General features: G+C 43.0%; 1 protein-coding gene across 4 annotated transcripts in view; it reads left to right on the forward strand.

Annotated features, from left to right (window-relative positions):
• Window positions 1-24,748, forward strand: part of PHF20 (PHD finger protein 20) — a 133,283-nt gene that overhangs the window by 78,123 nt on the left and 30,412 nt on the right. For all 4 annotated transcript variants that reach the window (XM_082670254.1, XM_082670257.1, XM_082670255.1 and 1 more), the window contains one exon: window positions 11,223-11,501. In XM_082670254.1, coding sequence (XP_082526380.1) covers window positions 11,223-11,501 — 279 coding nt within the window. The remainder of the gene's footprint in view (window positions 1-11,222; window positions 11,502-24,748) is intronic.

Here is a 24,748-nt window from a genome sequence, read left to right on the forward strand (position 1 = left end):
TGTTATTTTTTTATTCTAAACATTTGACTGGACTAACTGTGAATATTTAAATATGTTTACATTTCTCTTTGGTTGCTTTTTGTTGCTTTGCAGCTGAGAAAGTTATTCCTTCACAGACCTGAAAAAAGTTTTATTCGTTATAGAATTTCAAGTACATGTCAAAAAGTATTAAAGTACTGGGGTCATGTGGTGTCTTTTTTGACAAGAATACCAACTGTATTAGGGGTCACTGCTGAGGAAACACAAGACGATGATCCTTATTCTCTGTCTGGAGAAGTGACAAACAGCACATCCAGGAGCAGATCCGCAGTGCTAAAGGTGGGGTGCAGTAGATAGTCATTTGTGCCAGGAGTTGATAGCACGTGGTCCCTGAGAGCCAGGGCCATCTGGATGCCTTCCTGCATTCGGAGTGAGCTGGTTCTGAGTGGAAGTAAAGACTTGGCTGAGGCAGTGAGGAATGGCAGGGAGCGGGCACAGCCTGAGCAGTGGTGCAAGCTGTGAGAGCATAAAGCAGATGCTGGGGCCAGCAATTGGCTGGGGTAGCTGCTGAGGGCTCATTGTGGATTAATTAATGGGAGATGAGTTTGGAAAGCAAGATGGTGCTTAGATTGACATGGGCTTAGAATTCCAAACTGAGTATTGCCAGCCAGAGTGAATACCATCATCATAGTCAATTCAGCTGTGAGGTTTTGAGGTACTGGCAGTGGGTATACAAAACAACTACTGAAGCCCGCATGCCTAGAGCCCATGCTCCACAACAAGAGAAGCCACCGCAATGAGAAGCCCGTGCGCCACAACAAAGAATAGACCCCGCTTGCTGCAACTAGAGAAAGCCCACGTGCAGCAATGAAGACCCAACACAGCCAAAAATAAATAAATTTAATAAAAGGGGGGGGGGTTATATAGGGCATTATTTCTAAGCCAAGTTTCAGAAAACATAGTTTAAAAACCTTTTTTATTATAAAGGTGATATATGCTTATCATAAAAGGGAAAGTATAAAGCATTGCCCCAGCAAATAGAAAACGAGAGAGCTTCTGATCCTACTCTGTGTTATCTATTGCTGTGTGACAATATTACTACAAACATAGTAGCTTAAAACAACATATTTATTTTCTCACAGTTTCTGTGGGTTGAGGAGTCTAGGCACAGCTTAACAGGGTTCTCTGCAAGGCTGAAATCAAGGGGCTGGCCAGGGCTGTGTTCTCATCTGAAAAATCTCCTGGGGAAGGGTCTGCTCCAGGCTCACATGGCTGTTGGCAGCATTCAGTTCCTTGCAGGCTGTCAGAGGTACAGTTTTATTATTTTTTTAAATACTCTTCTTCCTCCCTCCCTCCCTCCCTCCCTCTCTTCTTTCTTTCTTTTCTTTCTGTTTATTTATGGCTATGTTGGGTCTTCGTTGCTGCGCGCAGGCTTTCTCTAGTTGCAGTGAGCGGGGACTACTCTTCCTTGCGGTGCCTGGGCTCCTCTTTGTGGTGGCTTCTCTTGTTGCGGAGCACGGGCTCTAGGTGTGCAGGCTTCAGTAGTTGCAGCTCGCGGGCTCTAGAGCACAGGCTCAGTAGTTGTGGTACACGGGCTTAGTTGTTCCATGGCATGTGGGATCTTCCTGGACCAGGGCTCGAACCCGTGTTTCCTGCATTGGCAGGCGGATTCTTAACCACTGCACCACCAGGGAAGTCCCGAGAGCTACAGTTTTTTAGTGGGCACTCTCAGTTCCTTGCCACATGGGCTTCTCCATAGAGTAGGTCACAACATAGCAGCTTGTTGCATCTAGCCCGCAAGGGAGAGTGCCTGCTAGTAAGATGGGTGTTACAATCTTACATAACATAATTATGAAAGTGACATGCTGTCACCTTTGCCTGTTCTATTAGAGGCAAGTTATAGGTCCTGCCCACACTCAAGGAGAGGGGATTACACATGGGCATGAATACCAGGAGGCAGGATTATTAAGAGACATTTTATAGTCTGTTTCTACCCTTCCCCCCCCAAAAAAAAGAAAAAAAAAGAGAACATTCCTTAGAGTTATGCCATTATTAAAAGCAAATGCAAATTCTGTGGACCATTTTACCCCTCATATACCAAGGTATAGTAGTAATTTGGGAGAGGCAAGAGCAGAGGGTGACTTGGGATTTTGAGCCTGGGAACCTAGGATAGAACTCTATGCTTTGCCTCAATTCTTCCATACAAAAATCCTCAACATGAGGAAGAGCACAGCATTTAAATGGTAATACCCATAACTACTTGCAAATACTGACTTCCATACTACTTTCTAAAACAAAAATAAATTGGTGTCAGTAGTTTACCCTCTATCCCAAGGATAATTTGATTACCCCTGGCTTTTGAACCAGGCTCCCTGGAGGATTTTTTTTTTTTTTTAATTTATTTGGCTGTGCTGGGTCTTTAGTTGTGGCACGCGGAATCTTTGGTTGTGGCATGTGAGATCTAGTTCCCTGACCAGGGATTGAATCCGGGCCCCCTGCATTGGGAGCACTGAGTCTTAACCACTGGACCACCAGGGAAATCCCACTCCCTGGAGGATTTTATTTACATATTTCCTGCCCTTTGTCGCCTAGTAACTGCTCTCATGTTGACAAAGGACCATAGTATCCCTAGAGTGGATGATGTCATTTAGCTGGTGCCATCAGTGACGTATGTTCCAATGAACTGTCCTCCCATTGGGAAATAGACACTGCGTGTGAGACTTGCGATTTTTGTAGACTGTGGCCCAGCAGGCCCTTTTGGCAACCATTTCTCCTGGTTGCTTGACCGTGCTTCCATCACCATATTTCTTTTGTCACAGGAACACCATTCTGGGGAGGAGTGTAATATAATATATAACATAATTGTATTCTTTCTACTGTGAAATAATATGGGTATTATAACATGGAAGAATAGGAAAAAAAATCAGTTTTTTTTACCTTGGAATCTCAAATGCAAAATGGGTACCATTGTTTATATTCTTACTATTCTAAACAAAAAATACACTATTTTATATGTTATTCTTATATATAATTTTGTTTTGCTAAAACTTTGTTTTGAGGGTTTTCTTTAGCATAGTTATGCTATGCATATTCTGTTTTAAAATTCTTCCTTTTAAAATTTAAAACAGGGTTTCCCTGGTGGCGCAGTGGTTGAGAGTCCGCCTGCCGATGCAGGGGACACGGGTTCGTGCCCCGGTCTGGGAAGATCCCACATGCCGTGGAGTGGCTGGGCCCGTGAGCCATGGCCGCTGAGCCTGCGCATCCGGAGCCTGTGCTCCGCAATGGGAGGGGCCACAACCGTGAGAGGCCCGCATACCGCAAAAAAAAAAAAGTAAAACATTTTTACTGGTTGCATCATTTTGCTGTTCCTGTTGTGCTTTTATTAATTACCACTAACACCTCAGTGCTTGATTAATAAAGGGGGCAATTAGACGTTAAATTTTGTCAGGTCGTGCCCTGGTACATGGATCCCTGGCTGGGATTATGCATAACTTTGTTGGAAGCAAACAACTGTGAGGTCAGTGCCAACCCAGATGACGGCTAATGTTCAAGTAACCTATTGCAGTTAGTAATAGGCTTTCTCTTCTAATACCTCATGGAATCATGTGGGAGCCTTGTGAAATAAGTATTTTTATTCCCATTTAATGATAAGGAAACTGTCTTGGAGAGGCTAACTCTCTTGTTTGAAGTAGTAGTATACTGAGATGAGTACTGTAGGAGTAAAGAATGGAGCACATTCCTCATTTCAATATTTTAGTATAAGGAATGAACAGAACTAACTGTAATACAAATAGAAAGGGACAGATACTACAGGATTTATTTTCCATGGAGTACTTATGGGAATTCAGAGAAGGCAGGATAGAATGTTTTTTGCTCAGAGACCAAGGAAAAAGCATCGTACAAGTAGGTGGCCTTTGAAGGCTGAACAGGGCTTGGTTTGCATGTGGGAGAGGTGTGCCAGAGGCCTGCACTGGCTGAACTGGCAGTTTTCATTGTGCATACAGAGGGCTTATTTGGCTGCCATATGGGAAAATTAGGATAAAATTGTGAAGTCTGGAAAATGCAATTTTTCATATCTCTAAAGAATTTGTTGGGTTCAGCTTGCAAGACCTTCATGAAAAAAGAAGCAGTTACTTAAGTCTTGGGGCGTTTGATCTACTTCTTCATTTGTGAGTCTGAAGTTACAGTTTTATTTTCTTTTTTAAATATTTATGTTATTTACTTATTTTCCTTTTTTTCTGGCTGTGCCAGGTCTTTGTTGCAGCGCGCAGGCTTCTCTCTAGTTGCAGCGTGCAGGCTCCAGGGCACGTGGGCTCTGTAGTTTGAGGCACACGGGCTCTCTCGTTGAGGTGTGCAAGCTTAATTGCCCTGCAGCATGTGGGATCTTAGTTCCCTGACCAGGGATTGAACCAGTGCTCCCTGCACTGGAAGATGGACTGTTTACCACTGGACCACCATGGAAGTCCCTGAAGTTACAGTTAATTGTGTAATTTATCAGATTTTGTCACAGGCTATTATCCACAATTAATTTATACCCTCTTTGCTGCTTGTCTCACCCTGATGCTTGTGTTGATTGTGTTTTCTCCACATTGCAAGGTAGGTTATATTTACCGGCTTATAATCAGCAGGGCTTGCATATCAATGAGTTATATATATACTTCACTGAGTTGAGTTTATGGGGGGAATCTTATTACTTCCTGAACTTCCGTGGTTGAAGATTCATAATTCTCAAGCCTTTCTTATTCCTTCAGACAAAAACCAGCAACTCATTTTGTCGTATTAACGTTGCCATCTTGAAAAGAGCTCTTGGTTTGGCCAGGGGCTTCATGACAGTGACACCAGGTAGTGTCTTTTCTCTTGGGGAGTTTATCTGTTTACCTGAGCCTCTTTGATCCTAGTACCACCTCTGAGGCAGGTGGCCACCTGAATGCCAAGCTTGTTTACCTTTGGAGGACCAGCTGTTTCCACTTTCTGCTTACCTGTGAGGAATCAATGGTTTTGCTTTTGGGGGTGAAGAGTTTTTATCCTGCGAAACGAAACGTATTTCCTTTTGAGAGGCTTACTGGATTGGTAGACTATCTGTCTTAATCCATTTGGGCTACTGTAACAGAATACCATAGACTGAGTGGCTTATAAACAACAGAAATGTATTTCTCACAGTTCTGGAGTCTGGGAAGTTCAAGATCAAGGTGCCAGCCGATTCAGTGTCTGGTGAGGGCCAGCTTCCTAATTCATACACAGCTATATTCTCACAGTAACCTCACATGGAGGAACGGGCAAGGGAGAATTCTGAGGTCTCTTTTATAAGGGCGCTCGTCTTATTCATGAGAGCACTGCCTTTATGACCTAATCACTTCCCAAAAGCTCCGCCTCCAAATACCATCACATTGGGAATTAGGTTTCACCATATGAATTTTGGGGGTCTAGTATAGCACTGTCAGACTAGGTATATCTTTATTTCAGCAGATAGTTTGACCATATCACTTTTAAAATCTATCTATGGACAAGGAGGAAATAGATATATGAGTGCATTGGTAATCTGCACAGGTGCGGTTCAGTTGGTTCAGGTAACTCTACCCAGAGTGTACATTAATTGATTGGTGTCAACCTGAAGCTTGTTCTGAAGGCTGTCCTCAGCTCTGTCCTACTGGATCTTTATCAACAGCTTGGATAAAGATCTGAGAATACATAGGATTACAGAAATGAGTTATAAAATTCTTGGACTAAAATAATAAGATGGAGTTTATTAGGGTTAAATGTAACTTCCAGCGTATAATCTGATAAAACTTTTGGGGGAAATGGAAATGCACTTGTGTTTTAAAAAGACAAACAGGACAAAGTTCAGGATTTTGGTGGATCAAGCTTGGTGTACTGTCCAGCACCATGTAATATAATATTTTAAAAAATTTTGGGGAGGCTGAATTAGTGAAAGTAAGATGTCCTGAAAGGTGGGGGTAATAATCCCACTGAATGGCCATGCCAGGAATCTTGTGGTTGGTTTTGGATTTCACATTTCTAGTAGGATGTAGACAAAATTGAATGCTTACAGAGTGATGTGTCTCCCAGCCAGAGCTTATGAGGGCTGGTCAAAGGAATGTTTCACTCTGGTTGATAATTATAATATTGGGTTGGCCAAAAAGTGCCTTTTGTTTTTAAGCAAAAATAAAAGACACATTTTTCATTTTCACCAAGAACTTTATTGAACAACATACTCACCCTTATGTTCCACTATCTTCTGCCATTTTTCAGGCAACTTCATAATTCCATCTTCCCCAAACTTTTTATCTTTTTGAGCAAAGAACTGTTCCAGGTGCCTTTTACAGTCTTCCAGGGAATTTTTCCATTAAGAGAATTTTGTAAAGACCATAATGGAAATCCGAAGGTGCAGTGTCTGATGAATACGGTGGATGAATCAGAACTTCCCAGCCAAGCTGTAAGGTTTTGCCTGGTCATCAAAGAAACAGGTGATCTTGCATTATCCTGATGGAAGATTATGCATTTTTTGTTGACTAATTCTGGACGCTTTTCGTCGAGTGCTGCTTTCAGTTTGTCTAATTGGGGGCAGTACTTATTGTAGTTAATCGTTTGGTTTTTCAGCAGGAACTCATAATAGAGGACTCCTTTCCAATCCCACCACATACACATCACCTTCTTTGGATGAAGACCGGCCTTTGGTGTGGTTGGTGGTGGTTCATTTTGCTTGCTCCATGGTCTCTTCTGTTCCCCATTATTGTATAGTAGGGGCCCCCAATTCCCGGGCCGCAGACTGGTACTGGTCCGAGGCCTGTTAGGAACTGGACCACACATCAGGAGGTGAGTGGCGGGCAAGCGAGCAAAGCTTTATCTGCTGCCCCCATTACTGCCTGAACCATCACCCCCCACCCCCACCCCAGGTCTGTGGAAAAATTGTCTTCCAGGAAACCAGTCCCTGGCGCCAAAAAGGTTGGGGGCTGCTGTTGTACAGTATCCACTTTTCATTGCCCGTCACAATTTGTTTTAAAAACGGAACGTTTCCATTATATTTAAGTAGAGAATCGCATGCAGAAATACTGTCAAGAAGGTATTTTTTGCTTAACTTATGTGGAACCCAAACATCAAAACGATGAACATAACCAAGCTGGTGCAAATGATTTCCAGCGCTTGATTTGGATCTTTTGAGTATCTCGGCTATCTCCCTCATGGTATAACGTTGATTGTTCTCAATTAATGTCTAGATTTGATCATTGTCAACCTCATTTCAACTGGTTTGCCTTACCGTGGAGCATCATCTAGCGAGAAATCTCTAGCACGAAACTTCGCAAACCACTTTTTTTTTTTTTGCGGTATGCGGGCCTCTCACTGTTGTGGCCTCTCCCGTTGTGGAGCACAGACTCCGGACGTGCAGGCTCAGTGGCCATGGCTCATGGTCCTAGCCGCTCCACAGCATGTGGGATCTTCCCGGACCGGGACACGAACCCGTGTCCCCTGCATCGGCAGGTGGACTCTCAACCACTGCGCCACCAGAGAAGCCCCGCGCAAACCACTTTTGACACGTTCGATCAGTCACAACACCTTCTCCATACACTGTACAAATCTTTTGCGTTTTAGTTGAGTTTTTACCCTTCTTGAAATAATAAAGCATAATATGCTGAAAATGTTGCTTTTTTTTCCATCTTCAGTATTAAAAATGGCTACACAAAAATTCATCAGTTTTGATAAGGTTTTTTGTTTAATGCATGCTGATATGACAGCTGTCACATACAGTCTAGCAAAATTGTTTCGTATGAAGTTAAAGACAAGTACAACTAGACCCATCTTACAGAAAAAACCGAACGAAACTTTTGGCCAACCCAGTATCTGTCTCTTGCCACATTCCATAAATGACATAAGCCTGTTTATCAAGATTATTTTATATTTGAAATAATATATATACATTCTTTTCTAAATATTCTTTTTTTTAAACTTCTACCGGTCTTTATTAAAAGGAAAACTATTATCTGAAAACAAAGACCCAATGTAGTCTCAGGCTAAGTCTCATTGACAGAACCCCTCAAGCTACAGCCCAGGCACCTAATCTTGGCACTACAATGTTGTCCTTGACTCTGCCCTCTCTCTTCCCATCTCAAACTCTGGGGATTCGCTTCCTACCAGGATATTCCTCTCCAGCCAGGCAAGATATCTCAGCCTCCAGGACCCCACCCTTCCTGCCAGGATGGTGGCCACAGGGTCATCCCCCTATCCCCGCCCCCTACACACCCGGTCAAGGTGACTGCTACACACGCGGGGCCACACTCTCAAATCCAGATGTCTTCATTGTCTTGTCAGCACCCTGGATACACTTGAAACGTCTTTAAAGTCTCCAGCCCATTAACAATAGGGTCACTACAACAATAAGGCAGATGCAAACTCCTCTGAGCTCAGTGTGGTGGCGTACAAAGCTCCTAAAATCTGAGACGTAGGTTCTCCCACCCCACGTCACTCCCTGGGGCATAAGAACTACTACGCATCCCTCAGGCCTCAGCTCGAAGGTTTCTTCTCTAAGAAGCCTGCCCAGCACTCGACGGGCCGAGCCGGGCGCCCTCTCTTGGGGGCCCCGTGCCCCCTCAGTCTGGGCAGAGATGACACCCGGAGTCGGCAAGTGTGCCCGCCCCGGCCCCTTCCAGGGCCAGGGGCTCCTCGGGTGCAGGAGGGAAGCCGAAATGCGCGGTTACGGCGTCCACGTGCTGGGCCTGCGCGGGATTGGGTGCCTGCTCCTCAGACGGGAAGACTTTAACTCCATGAAGATAGGAGTCCCCCGTTGGCCCACAGGCCTTTTTCCCGGCGCTTCCCGACGCCTAAATATTCTTTTCCATTCTAGTTTATCCCAGGATATTGAACAAAATGATAACTATATAGTAATAAGAGCTGATATTTATGGAACACTTATTATGTGCCAGATGTTTTTCTAGAATCTTTGCACGTAATTCATTTAATTCTTACACCTCAGTGAAGTAGTTACTGTTATTACTATCTCCACTCTGCACATGAGGAAACTGAGGAGGCAGGAGGAGTAATTAGAGGAGGCAGGATTTGAACCAGGCTGTCCAGCTGCAGAGCCCACACTTTTAACCACCATCCTGTCTTTGCCTTATGCAAATGGCCCGTGTGTGTACACAAGGGTGCAAAGGTTTTGAATAGAAAGAGTGGCAATTCTTCATGGAATTGGTTCAAAGTTCTCATTATTTTTAACTTTTTTTTTAAATTCAAAAGTATTTGTATTTTGGCATTCTTCTTTTCTATTATAAATTAGTTGATCACAAACAGGGCTTCAAACACAAGCCAAAGGATGGCTGAGTTTACTGTAGCTGAACTTGACTGCTGAGGTCCTCAGGTGATAGTAGGCAGCGTTGATGCTCTCTGACCTCCTCGGACCTTAGCTTTCTTCACACAGTGGTAAGTGGAGTTTTCTGCAGTGATTTTTTTGAAACAGTGTCAGATGGAAAGGGAACTATTAGGTTCGACCATATGAAATGGCCAATATCTAATCTACAAAAACGGCAAATTCGTATGGTTCAACTTAATAGGCCGAAGGGGAGGAAATTCCACAGAAACTGTTTGTATTTTAAGAAAGAATTTTAGGATGTATTGGAGGTTTGAATTTTGAATTTCTTCACTGACTTTTTTGTTTTTCCTGTACAACTGTTTGTGTGAGAAGTATGTATTCCATTTCATTTCATGTTACTTTTTCTTAACTGTATCTGATTTGAACCTCTTTGTTATGTCTCTTGACATGGATAGAAAGTGATTTAAGGCATTATGCTTTGGGATGTGTATGTGTATATAATTTGTTACTTGTTTAAATGCCTATGTAACAGAATCCATCAGATCATCAAGCCTACCAGTTTTATGTATGTATGTATGTATGTATGTATGTATGGCTGCGTTGGATCTTCATTGCTGCATGCAGGTTTTCTCTCACTGCAGCGAGTGGGGGCTACTCTTCGTTGTGGTGTGTAGGCTTCTCATTGCAGTGGCTTCTCCTGTTGCGGAGCACGGGCTATAGGTGTGCGGGGCTCAGTAGTTGTGGCTCATGGTCTCTAGAGCGCAGGCTCAGTAGTTGTGGCGCACAGACTTAGTTGCTCTGCGGTATGTGGGATCTTCCCGGACCAGGGCTGGAACCCATGTCCTCTGCATTGGTAGGCGGATTCTTAATCACTGTGCCATCAGTCCCAAGCCTACCAGTTTTATAATCATACCCTAGTGCTGATTTTGAAAGGTAGAGGATGATTCAGATTGAGCTTAATAATTTTTTTTTATTCCTTTTGATTATGGAATAGACTTGAAAAAGTAATCATAATATTTACCAAAAGTTCAGCATGCTATTCACTTCTAATGGAAATTGTGTCATTGCATTTAGGAAGAATTTGATTCATTCAAGAAAGTTCTGTCCATTCAGGATATTCCTGGGTGACTTAATCTGTAGAGTGGGAGTGATTTGAGTTTATGGTGATTGCTCTCATTAGGGTGAGGGCATTGTGAAGGGAGTCTTCAATAAACGGAGTTTCTAACACTCATGAATTCCTTGTGACAGCATTACTTTTTGTCATTGATTCATGACAGACCATTGCCTTCAGTTTATTTGGTTTGGGGAGAGAGTGTCAGACTTCTTTTTCTCTCTTTGAATTTGATCATTGAGTTCTCCAAGTTTTCCACATGCCTTCCAGCTCCATTCAGTTGGTTGTCTTTTTTTCCTCCTCTTTTCTGAATCCTCTTGATCAGAGTACACGGTAGTGAAATCTCAAAAGCGCAATACTAAAAGCTTTGTAATAGTTACTTTCCTTGTGCAAAAACCATTGTAAGATCCTTTCAGTTTCATAAAGAGATCCCACCAGAATATTCTCTAGTCTTGTCTACACAAAGGTATCGGGATGGTAGAAAGTCTGAATCTGGTCCAACCTATGAATAACAAGTGCTAGGTTGGATCCCTGATTTTTTTTTTTTTTTTAGGATTTTCCCTTGTTCTTCTGAAACCCTGAGAACTTGTGTGGCTGCTTTAAAAAAGAAAAAAAAAAGTTGATCTCTTCTTTCAAAAGATGAATCACAGTTGAGTCTCTGTTATTTACCCTGAAGTTACACCATTCTTTCAAACAGCAGTAGTCATTGATGTCTCCGTCTACATATGCATGCTGCTCTCTCACTCTCTGTTGCCATGTGTTGTGTTAATGCATATATTGTAATAGTTCGAATAAGCATGAGGGATCTTTGTTTTTTTTTTTTTTTTTCAGTAAAAAATACTTGTAAGAAAACAGATGATTTTGTGACATCTAAAGCACCAGCTGTCGACCTAGATCACAAGTTTAGGTGCAAGGTTGTGGATTGTTTAAAATTTTTCCGCAAAGCCAAACTGTTGCACTATCACATGAAGTATTTCCACGGAATGGAGAAGTCACCAGAGCCAGAGGAGAACTCAGGAAAGAGGCATGTCCAGACGAGGGGCTCTTCAGCTTCAGACAAGGCCAGCCAGGAGAGCCTGACCAGGAAGCGGGTCTCGGCCAGTTCCCCAAGTAAGCATTTTGGTTCTGGGTTGTATCTGTATCATGAAGGGCTGACACAGAAAGCGGGTGTTAGGTTGGTCTGGTCCAGTTGAGTCCCTCAAAATTGAAAATGACAAGTGATCCTCAGGAATTGCCTTGTGGAGTTGTAGCCTTCTTGGAGGAAGTAGAAATACCTGACTCTTACTCTTACCTCCACCTCTTGCTGCTCAAGTTAACCTTGACAAAGTCACTTAGCCTCTGAAGGTCTTGGTACTCTTGGTATGGAGTGGGAACAATCAAGGAAAGGGAGCTCTGTTAGAAGCCAGCAGGAGAACTAGTGCTCAGAACAGCATGGGTGCAGTCATCCCATCCCTGCTAACAGAACAGAAGAACTAAGAGGTGATGTGGGATTCTCCTTCTGGGTCCAATTTTGTCATAATTGCAACCGAAGATATTTTCTAACAACACTGTTTATTTTACATAGAAACTACAGTGGTGGTAGTAAGGGTTACCATAAAATCTCATGTTCACGTCTTATCTTAAAACTTACAGAAATTGAAAAATTACATGTTTCTTGGGAGTTTCAGAATAATTAATGAGTTTCCAGTAAATTCAACAAGCTTCCCAGCTTCGTTTTACCTGAAATTGTAACATCACTGTATATATTTTGGCTTGAACTTCTCTGTTAGAATACATAGGCATTAGATGGTATATGGAACTCCTGGGACATCTGACAGTGTTCCCAAGGGAGTACAGAGTTGGGTTTCAGACAGCAGGTCAGGGCCATGCAGACTAAGGTGATCTCTGACCCTGTGAGAGGTCAGTTCTTAGCCAGGCTGTGAAGACATAATGTGTCAAGTGGCAGTTTCTTAGTCATATGTGCTGCATTATCCGTTAGAAATATAATGTGAGTCAGCCTGTAACTGTTTCTTATAGCCACATTTTAAAACATAAAAAGAAACAGGTGAAACTTCTTTCTTTTTTTTTTAATATTTATTTATTTGGCTGAGTTGGGTCTTAGTTGCAGCACGCAGGATCTTCGTTGTGGCACACGGGCTTCTCTTTAGTAGTGGTGTGTGGGCTCTGGAGCTCGCAGGCTCAGTGGTTGCAGTACATGGGCTCTCTAGTTGTGGCGTGTGGGCTTAGTTGCCCCGCAGCATGTGGGATCTTAGTTCCCCAACCAGGGAACAAACCCACGTCCCCTGCATTGGCAGGTGGATTCTTTACTACTGGACCACCAGGGAAGTTCCTGAAATTTCTTTTAATAAATTTTGTTAACTCAAAATATCCAAAATACTATTATTTCAGCATGTAATCAGCATAGAAATTACTATTTAATAAGCTATTATGTATTCTTTTTCTTGTATTAAGCCTTTAAAATCCAGTATGTGGGACTTCCCTGGTAGTACAGTGGTTAAGAATCCGCCTGCCAATGCAGGGGACACGGGTTCAAGCCCTGGCCTGGGAAGATCCCACATGCCGCAGAGCAGCTAAGCCCGTGCGCCACAACTACTGAGCCTGTGCTCTAGGATCCGTGAGCCACAACTACTGAGCCCACGTGCCACAACTACTGTAGGCCATGCGCCTAGAGCCCCTGCTCCACAAGAGAAGCCCCCACAATGAAAAGCCCACGCACTGCAGCGAAGAGTAGCCCCTGCTCACCACAACTAGAGAAAGCCCACCTGCAGCAACAAAGACCCAACGCAGCCAAAAATAAACAAATAAAATAAATTTTAAAAAAAATCCAATATGTGTTTTACATTTACTGAACATTTCAGTTCAGACTAACCACATTTCAGGTGCTAGTAGCTGCATATGGCTGGTGGCCACAGAATTGGCCCACGCAGCTCGATTACTAGCTGTAGACTAGCTGTAGGCAGTCTAGCTGTGCACTTGGCGAGCCCAAGTATTGAGCTAAAAGGAGCTGCCTGAGGAAGGCCAGCTGGCCAGTAGTCACCCAGGAGGGGCTCCCCATGTGGGCTGCAGGGCATGGCAGCACTCTCCACCTTAGTGACTTCACCAGAGTCCTGCTCAGGTACCCACCAGTGGATGGATATCTCTCAAAGCCGGGTGGTCTGAATCAGATAGCAGTAAATGATGCTCAATGCCAGGTGCCAGTTATTTATTTAAAACGAAGCCAACAGCTATCAAAACTCCTCTGTCTAGCTTAGACCTTGTTTATTGAGCATTGGAGCAGAGCACTGGAGTTAGAAATGCCTCAGGCTAAGATAGATTGACTTGTTCATTCAACGACTATTTATCGAATGCCTCCCTTCTGGAGAGTAAAAAGGAAACCTAGGTCTCATTCTGCCTGGTGCTCTTGGTTGTGGGTATTCCTGGCACAAAGAAGAAAGGACAGGCTCAGTTGTTAGATGGGAGCATCCTCTTGCCTGGGCAGTGCTTGTTTTATTAGGGCCACCGATTCCTTAGGGATGTTAATAATGTCTTACTGGCCAGTCCCACTGGCTTTGGTGGCCATTCTGTGTCCTTTAGATAAATTTATATCTCTCTGCCATTGAATACATGGTTCATTCTGGGGGCAAGCTTATTTCTGAGAACTTGAGAGAGACCTGTCAATGAGATCCTTTCCTTCCCTCCATGTGTCACCTGGCCCAGGTCTCACCTGGAGCAGTGGCCAACTCAGCTGCCTGGGAGTCACTGGGTGACTTGTTAAAAGTACAGATTTGGGCTTCCCTGGTGGCACAGTGGTTGAGAGTCCGCCTGCCGATGCAGGGGACGCGGGTTCGTGCCCCGGTCCGGGAAGATCCCACATGCCGTGGAGTGGCTGGACCCGTGAGCCATGGCCGCTGAGCCTGCGTGTCCGGAGCCTATGCTCTGCAACGGGAGAGGCCACAACAGTGAGCGGCCCGCGTACTGCAAAAAAAAACAAAAAACCAAAAAAAAAACAAAACAGATTTATTGGACCCAGCTTTACAGCATTCCAATTCAGTGGCTCTAAGTTTAGAATCTGTAGTTTTTGTACACACACACCCCCCCCAATATAAAAGTGACATATGATTGTGGTAAAATCCATACAAAAGAATACTAAGGGGAAAAGCCTCCCTCCCACTGGTAGCCCCACCTCCCTTGCAGATATACCTATTTTTAACAAACTCTTCTATAACTTTTCAGATATTTTCTGTGCGTATCCAAACTGCACATTTCTTATATGTCTAATAGAAAATATCTTTTTATACAGTTGGTATCATATGCAGCTTGCTTTTTTCATTAAAGATACCTTGGCCCTCATTTCATGTCAGCATAGCTATGTGGCTCTACCTCATTTTGACAGTGGCCATTATTTCATTGTATGGGTGTACTGGACTTTAAACATTTTCCTACAGAAAATTATGATTCACCGATTTTTTCACTCTTACCAAGTGCTAAAGCAAAGTAAACCTTCCTGAAGATTAATTTGCTCTTGTGTATGAATAAATTCATGCGATAAGTTCCTGGAGGCGGGATTTGCTTGGGAAAAGGGTATGCATATTTAAATTTCTGATAGATGATGCCAAATCACCTTTCAAAGAGCTTGTCCCAGTTTGTAATCTCCCACCAACTGGTTATGCACACCAGTTTCTTTACAATCTTATCAGTATTATCAAATTTTAAATTATTGCTAATCTGATAGGTAAAAAATATTGTAGTGACTTTAGTCTTTTATTTTAAAAATTCTGGAATATTTTAAATATATAGAAAATTACACAGGATTATATAGAGCAAACATGTATGCATCTAACCCCCACCTACACTTAAAAAATGTTAACATTTTGCCATATTTCCTTCAGATTTTATTTTAAGGGAAACAAAACACTAGGATGAGTTACAAACCCCCTGAATTGCTTTTCCTTTCTTTCCCTTTATGCTTTCCCCAATACATGCATATATGTTGAGAAATAATGTATAGTATTTAAAAAAAATTTTTACTGGAGTATAGTTGATTTACAATGTTGTGTTAGTTTCTGCTGTACAGTAAAGTGACTCAGTTATACATATACATATATCCACTCATTTTTAGATTCTTTCCCCATATAGACCATTACAGAGTATTGAGTAGAGTTCCCTGTGCTATACAGTAGATCCTTATTAGTTATCTATTTTATATAAAGTAGTATGTATATGTCAGTCCCAGTCTCCCAATTTATCCCTCCTCTCCATATAGTATTTTCGAGTGTTACTAACATTTATATTGGTAAATGATAGAGTATTTTATGTGTTTTAAAAATATGTATAAATAGTATCATATACTTACTCTCTTGGAACTTGTTGCTTTTTGTTTAGCATTATGTTCATCTTCTTCCCGGTTGAAACCTGTAGGTGGATCTCGTTGATTCTTCAGCTGGTGTATTGTGGGGTTTTGGGCACGCCCATCCCCCCTTGTAGGTGTAACTTTTTTTTTTTAAACAATAGTTACGTATGCCAGAGTTTATTTAACCCCTTCCTACTCAGGGTCATTGAGGTTTCTAGTTTTATACTTTTGTAGATGATGCTTCAGGGACTGCCTGTGTACACATCCCCTGTGCGTGATCATTTCTTTTGAGTATTTACCTAGAAGAGGAATTGCTAGATGGAAGGGTTTTAGTTAATGTACCAGAATGTACTTGAAAATGGTGGTTCTGACTTCAACATTCCTGTCAGCTCTGTGATTTGTCTATATCCCCACCAGCTTTTGGTATTATCTGACATAAGTTTGCCCAATCTTAGGAATTTGAAGTGATTATCTCCTTGTTTTTCCTCAAGGAGAAAAACGTTCGTTTTGTACTTTTTAGATGAGAGTCGTAATTGTTACAAACCTCCCCTGTTTCTGTTGGGCTCCCACCGCAGCACCATTCTCGGACAGCCTGAGAGAGGAAACCGTGATGTGAGGGATTTGGTCTGCTCTGAGGACGGTTCTCTCTGAGCCCCTATCTCTGTGGATTGGCCTGGCTTGCTGGTTGGCTCTGGTCAGCTGACCTCTGACTTTAGTCTGCACCCTCCCCTCCTCCTTTTCAGTGCTGTGGTGGAAGGAAGGAAGGAGCAGTGGTCGGGGAGCCTGAAGGTCTGAGTTTGAGACCCAGCTCTGCCACTCAAAGTTCTGTGGTATTGATTAAATCCCTCATCTTCTAGTATGTAACATGGAGGTTAAACTACTTGCCCCCCAGAAAATGCTGGGAAGGTCTTTATGTTAGGCATTTAAAATTATTTTGAAATGTGCACACATGTTCAAAGCAGCACTCTTCTTAAGAGCCCTAAATTGGAAACAGCTCAAGTGTTTATTCACAGTAAATAAATGTGTGAAGAATAAATCGAGTAAATAAATTGTGGTGTCTTGATACAGTGGAATACTATACAGCAGTGAGTGAATGAGCTACAGCTATACCCACCAACATCTCACAAATATAATGTTGAGCCAACGAAGCTAACATAAACTCATATATATGATATGGTAGATATGTATATAAGGTTCAAAAACAGATTAAAATGAATCTGTTAATGTTTGGGGTCAGTACAGTGGTTATCCTTGGGGGTAGGTGGATGAATGACTGAAAGTAGGGCAGGGAGGAGACTCCTGGGGTGCTGGGGTTCTGTTTCCTTATCCGAATGGTGATTATAACAGATAATCATGGTAATTGTCCGAGGAGGCACCTTGCCCTGAGTACAGGGTGGGTGTTCCCGCACGAGAGGGTGTGCGGACCTCTTGTTTGGTTTTGGAATTCCTGATTAACTATACTTGAGGGTCTTGATTTGTGTTGAGTAATATGAGCAGGCTTGGAGTCAGCACACCTGAGTTTGAATCTAGCCTCCACCGCTTGCTTCTTCTGTGACCTTGGGCAAAGAACTGTGAGCTTCAGTTTCTCCATCTGTGAAATGGGGATACGTACCTACCTCAGAACTTCGTTACATTAAATGACATAATGTAAAATGCTTAGCACAATGTCTGGCCTACAGTAAACTCTTAATAAATACTACGTCTTTATCTTAGTGAAAACATTAACCCAGGCAGTCAGAGAGCTGAGTTCTAAACTCATCTGACCTCTGATAAGCTGCAAAACCGATAGACAAGGTGTTGCCATGTTGATAAAATGAAGAAACCTGAGTGAGTGATTTTCTATTTTTATGTACTACATTTGGGTCTCATACCAATATACCGACATGGGATTTCTAAAATTCTCTCTCAATACAGAAGGATCCCTTTCACTGGGGTTTGGAAGTCCCTTGGTGAATTGGGGAAATGTGCCTGACAGGTTTTAAAATAACAAGATCTGCTATGGGAATACTCGCCAGGCTGGCAGGGGTGGACAGTTACAAAATGCTTTAGGGGGAACAGAAGGGTATTTTAAATCCCTGTGTTTTAACTTGTTACCCCCCTGCTGGTCCTTCGTAAAACCGGTCAGTTTGGTGGCTCAGTGTACCACACAGGCCCCTCACCCATGTTGGGGTATAGCCTGGTCATTCCTGTACCCTCTCAGATGGAGAGCAGGCTTGTGCAGCCAGGAAGGGACATTTCCCCCCCACCCCTACGCCCCCATGTCAGGTGGACACAGACCATTTCACAGCTCTCCCAGGCCTGATTGCTGAGATTGCCAGCAGTTCCCAGGCTGAAGCAAACTAGACCATTCATCTTGCTGTGCTCTAGCTGGGAAATTAAAAACCTGGCCACTCGTCCTGCCTCTGCCACTCACCAGCAGGAGCCTCAGTTCTCACCATCTGTGAACTGGGGTCAGTCGACATGTTCAGCCTTCATCACGTCGCTGGATATCAATGAGAGCAAACACAGAGGCATATTCAGCATACTCCATAGGCCGCAGCCCTCCAGAAGGCACCCCCTGTTCCAGGCATTGCCCTCACTTTTTTCTCATCAGAGTCTCCCGTTTCCTCATGGATTTGCTGGGTACTTGACTAACCTGATGACTAAATTTCTTAAGATTTGAAAGAATAAAACCAGCTAAACAGATCATCTGTTCTCTCAGCACATCTAGTTTTCACCTCAGCTTCTAAGAAAGCTCTTATCTTTAGGGGTGGAATTTCAGACAGTGGGGGGAGTTCAAGTGGGGAGATGTTTCAAGGTGAGACTCTGACACCAGGCAGCTTGTGTCCTAGTTCACAGGCAGTGTGAACTTGACGCTGTGCTTAAGTGAAAATCAAAATATTACAGAATGTGTGCTGCTTGGGACAGCACAATTACTGTACTGTAATTGGGGACAGTTATTTGGGGACAATTACTGTAAAGAAGTGCTCCCTTTATGCCAAGTACTCTGATTATGGGAACTTGGGTTCTAATAGATTTCTCAGATGGAGATTTCTGGGGCTTCTGGTCCAGCAGGACCAGAAAACGCTCTGCAGAGATTTATTTTTTGGTCTATCCTCCCCAACCATTTTCCTGCTGGTAAAGTTAGGCAGGAGAAGCAGTTCTGGTCTGAAGTCCACAGACTCTATCTTAGTAGCAATTCTGCTCCTGTTCACTTGTGATCTGAGCTCTTCACAGATCTGATTTACTCCTTTCCAAAATCATGATGTAGGACTAGGTATGAATGAGGCAGGGCTCTTTCATGAGGGGAGAAAAGCACATAAACAGTTACAGTGAGGACTACTAAGTTCTATGTAAAGAACGTGTGAAATGTTGTGGAAACACATTCAGATTTTGCCTGAAGAGCAGGGGCTGGGATGTCGAGAGGAGGAGGTGACATTTGAGTTAGGCCTTAAAGTGTGAGGGTAGGTACGGGGTGAACCAGAAGGCAGGGGAATAGGAAAGGGATCCCTATGCTGGGAACAAGCAGAACAAAGTTCAGAGGCATTGAGAGGAACAGATTGTCATGGTTGTCTGTCCCTAAGGTACCCCTTCTGACTCTGGCCTGCAGATGTTTCCTTTTCGCTCAGCCAGGCCTTTAGTCCCATAAGTTAATTTGGAAGGTCAGTTTAGATTTGCTTTTCCAAATGAGGTTTCATAGAATACCAGAATCCATTTAGTAAATTCTCTTCCAGGGGTGAGCTTAGGCTTCCTTGGTGCTTGTGTTTGATTCTGCATAGGTGAGTCCAGTCCTGAGTAGAGGTTTGCTGCAGAAAGAATATTTGAGGATCAAAGGGAGGCTCACCTGTGCTCATTACCTATTGTTACATCCATTTCATTCGTATTCTCACTCTGGGTAAACCTTGGCTTTAGGCCGAAAGGAGCCTTGGAGCACCAGAGTGGACAGTTCTTTGTATCTTTTCTTGTGGTTCTAGACTGGCCTTCTCACAGAACCGTGCCCTCTCCCCTTAAAGGGAAGGGAGAAATAGGAGCTTAATTAGGATATAGATTATGGTGCCTTAAAGAGAATACCAAAGAAGCTGGCTTAAGACAAAGGGTTATTTCTGTCTTTGGTCAAACTGCAGGCTCTCCACAGTGGCTCTGCTGTGGCTCTGAGCAGGTGTCCAGGTGTCCAGGGCCAGCTTCCTCCTGAGTGCCCCACCAGCCCAAGGTGTTGCTCTCTCTGTGTGGACCCAGATCGCTCACCACCTTGCCTGTCTTTCTGCAGCTGCGAAGGGAAAGGCGAGGCATGCCTTTTTCCTTTAAGGGCACAACCCGGAAGTGCCACACATCACTTCTGTTCATATCCCATATGCCAGAACATCTGTACGTGGCCACACCTCACTCAGGGGAAGCTGGAAAGTGTACTTTTTTCCCTTTGGGAGAAGTGGGTATTGGAGACTGCATGGCAGTCTCTGCCATATGAGCCAAGGTAGAAAAAGGCAGGGCTTGAGGGAGGGGTTTATTGGAGGGCCCCTTTGGGCCAGTGTCTGTGTGGGATCCATGGTGGGGGACTAATTGGAGATGAGGCTGGAAAGATAGACAAGGTGAGGGACTTCCTTGGTGGTGCAGTGGTTAAGACTCCACGCTCCCAGTGCAGGGGGCCCGGGTTCAATCCCTGGTCAGGGAACTAGATCCCATATGCATGCCACAGCTAAGGAGCCCACACGCCGCAACTAAGGAGCTGGCGAGCTGCAACTGAGGAGCCCACCTGCCATAACTAAGGAGCCCACATGCTGCAGCTGAGGAGCCCGAGAGCTGCAACTAAGACTCGGTGCAACCAAATAAATAAATAAATATTAAAAAAAAAAAAAAGAAACACAAAGTGAAATGATGGTGTTAGGCCATGAGACCATTTCCTCTGATAGGTGGTGAAAATCCCTCTAAGAGCATACCCACGCCTGCTCTGCCCTTGAGTTGCCCTCCCCTTGTACAGGTCAGAACAGACTCTGGTCACTGCTTGTCCCTGGCATGTGGCAGTGCTCTGTGGTGTACAAGCAGTTCTCCCATAGGGGAGGGTGATGTCATTTTTTTCCTCTTCCCTCCTGGAAGCAGCAGTCTGATGTCCTTCTGCTATCATAACATAGTGATCCGAGGGAGAAATAGAGAGCAGGCTGTATAGAGGGAGCAAGAAGGGCTCTGGTATTTCTCCTGATGGGCACCTGCAGCCTGAGGAGAGGACGAGTGGCCATCTGGAAAAGCTTCGCCCTCCTCAGGCGACAAGCTGCTCTCTGATCCAGAGCCCTGACAGGAAGTTGCTCTTTGTCCAGCCAAGTCTGGGCATTCAAGAAGAAGCTCTGTAGCCAAGTGTCTGTTCTGTGGGTCATGGAACAATTGGTCAAGCTGTTCAGAGAGAGAGCTGACCACAGACGAGTACCACCTTCCAGGGAGAGAGTATCGCAGGCGAGATAACAACAGCTAATTTTGTGCCGGGCACTGTTCCAAGTTCTTTACTTGTATTGTCTTGTGTAATCCTCAAAAAAAAACCCTATGAAGCAGGTACTATTGTGATGACTTTATGGATTAGAAACTGAGATGCTGATGAAGTGGATTAACTTGAACCAGTATAGACACATCTAGCATGTAGTGGAGCCACAATTTGAATCTAGTTGCAGAACACGTACTCTCACTTTTAGGCTCTGCTGTCTTTTAGGATTCCATGGGAGGATGCCCTGGCCCTGGGCCCTGGGCCTTGAAGTGGGCAATAGGAGTGCCTCCCTGTAGGAGACTTCTGTGCACATGGGTAGTCCGAACGAGTGAGTGAGTTCTGCCTGTTGTCACCTTGTCTGCCCCGTTCCTCAGGGACTCACCTGGGTTAGCTTAGTCCCTGCTGGGCAGTTCTCCCTATGAGCTGTGTCACCTACGGCCACATGTGACTTTACAGTCTTCAGCCAGAAGCCAGGTGAGCCTATGAATGCTTTCTCTCTTCCCTCTGTGTTCAGAGAACACAGGTTTCTGTAGAACAATTTCCTAGAATATCTCTTCTTTTTATCCTCAGTGCTTACTCCTCTAATTGAAGCCTCAGGAGTGGACTCTTTAAAGCTTAATATGACCATATTTCTGACTAGCTGCAGCACTTGGGATGCTTTTAGTTACAAGTAACGGGAGACCCAATTCAATTTGATTCCACAATAAAGGGGATGTGTTAGTTCACGTAATAGGGAAGTCCATGGGAGGTGTACTGCTCCAGGCCTGTTGGTTGTCTTATCGTCTCACCTCTCAGTGCTGTTTTCAGGTTAAACCCTTGTGGTCAGAGGATGGAAGCCAGTATCATTTAAGACTCCATGCTGCTTCATTCAAATCTAACAAGAAAGTAAGATTTTAATAAACTTTGGACCAGAGTCCCGAGTTCGGGTTGGATTACTCTATTCCTGTCCCTGCCTTATGAACCAGTTGCCCCAGGCTCAGATTGTCTAAGCCTATGACTGTGACAAGGGGCATGGCATTACTCTTATAAGTTTAAATGAGTGTGAAGTCAGTCCTGTCCAAATCCCTTAGATGCTGCACAGTGAAGGAGGGGTAGAAGAGATGCTGGGAGATATCCACAATTTTGGCTACACCCAGCAAAATCTGCACAGCCGGGGAAAGGGTGGTGGTGGTGTTGAACTGTAGAGCAGATCCATGCCCTGTGCTCATTTCCTGTATCAGGGACAGTGCACAGGGCCCACAACATGGCCCAAGTCCTCAGACCCATAGGTCTGAGTTCATCTTTTCTATACACCAATTTATGGTCTTGCAGCTTCTCTGAGTTTCACTTCCTCCTCTGTAAAGTGGTAATCATGTTAAGGTATAGATAGATGTATTTTATGCAAAATTGAAGTCGATCAGCTTGAAGTTGTGTGATATAAAAAGCCTTATGTATAAAATTTGAATTAATACAGATCCTACCAAATTGACAAAATTCATCAACCACATGATTTCAAAGCTGGAAGGCCAATGAAAGTGTGTTCATTATACCTTTATTTTCTGGAAATATTAGTCATGAATTATGTGAGTTTGAATAATGTAGGGTCTTCAGGAATATTTGAATGGAATGAACTTCACCATCCTTTTCTTAACTTCCTGTTGGGTTCCCTAAAGGTTGTGATGCTGTTTTATAAAATGTGAAATGCAAAAAAGATTGTTGTTGGAGAAGCCCAAAGGAACTACCATACTAGGTGATAACTGGGTATGCCCTGGCATTTGGCAATTTATATCCTGCATCTGGACCTTTCTGTCTCAGGGATCCAGAACCTAGGTGGTATCTCTTCAACCAGTTCTGCTAGTGATTGGGTTAATGCTGTTAACATTTCAGTAAGCTAATGGAGACAGTTACTTTAGTTTGAAGGTCATTAAAACCTGAGTTTACAAATCAAAAACTGGATTGGGCAATTGTTTCTATATGTGTGTGGGTGAAGGTACATCAAATCCCATCAAACATTTGCTCAAATCCTTCCAGTGAAGTTACTCATAGTAAAGGCCAATTTCCTTGTAAAGCATAAAGTTTCATTTCTTCTGTTCCAATTTATATTTTATTTCCTTTTCTTGTCTTATTGTACTGGATAGGATGTCTAGTACCATGTTGAAAAGAAGTATTGAGAGGGTACATCCTTGCCTTGTTCCTGATCTTAAGAGAAAGCATCCAGTTCTCACCATTAACTATGAAGTTAGTTGTAGGTTTTCTGTAGATGTCCTTTATGAAGTTGAGGAAGTTTTCCTCTGTTCCTAGCTTTCTGAGAATTTTTATCATGAGTGAGTGTTGGATATTGTCAAATGCTTTTTTTTTTTGCATCAATTGATACTATACATAGAAAATCCTAAAGATGCCACCAGAAAACTACTAGGACTAATCAGTGAATTTGGAAAGGTTTCAGGATACAAAATTAATGCACAGAAATCTCTTGCATTCCTATACACTAACAACGAAAAATCTGAAAGAAAAATTAAGGAAACAGTCCCATTTACCATTGCAACAAAAAAAATAAAAATACCTAGGAATAAACCTACCTAAGGAGGCAAAAGACTTGTACTTGGAAAACTATAAAACACTGATGAAAGAAATCAAAGATCATATAAACAGATGGAGAAATATACCATGTTCTTGGATTGGAAGAATCAATATTGTGAAAACGACTATACTACCCAAAGCAATCTACTGATTCAGTGCAATCCCTGTCAAACTACCAACGAATGGCATTCTTCACAGAATTAGAACAAAATTTACAATTTGTATGGAAACACAAAAGACCCCGAATAACCAAAGCAATCTTGAGAAAGAAAAACGGAGCTGGAGGACTCAGGCTTCCCAACTTCAAACTATACTACAAAGCTACAGTAATCAAGACAGTATGGTACTGGCACAAAAACAGAAATATAGATCAATGGTACAGGATAGAAAGCCCAGAGATAAACCCGTGCACATATGGTCACCTAATTTATGACAAAGGAGGCAAGAATATATAATGGAGAAAAGACAGCCTCTTCAATAAGTGGTGCTGGGAAAACTGGACAGCTACATGTAAACGAATGAAATTAGAACACTCCTTAATACCATACACAAAAATAAACTCAAAATGGGTTAAAGACCTAAATGTAAAGCTGGACACTATAAAACTCTTAGAGGAAAACATAGGAAAAACACTCTTTGACATAAACCACAGCAAGATCTTTTTTGACCCACCTCCTAGAGTAATGAAAAATAAATAAATAAATAAACAAGTGGAACCTAATGAAACTTAAAAGCTTTTGCACAGCATAGGAAACCATAAACAAGACAAAAGACAACCCTCAGAATGGAAGAAAATATTTGCAAACGGAGCAACGGACAAAGGATTAATCTCCAAAATATACAAACAGCTCATGGAGCTCAATATCCAAAAACAAACAACCCAATTAAAAAATGGACAGAAGACCTAAATAGACATTTTACCATAGAAGACATACAGATGGCCAAGAGGCACATGGAAAGATGCTCAACATAACTAATTATTAGAGAAATGCAAATCAAAACTACAGTGAGGTATCACCTCAT

This window comes from Grampus griseus (assembly GCF_964374135.1).
Source record: "Grampus griseus genome assembly, chromosome: 14".
Lineage (NCBI taxonomy): Eukaryota > Metazoa > Chordata > Mammalia > Artiodactyla > Delphinidae > Grampus > Grampus griseus.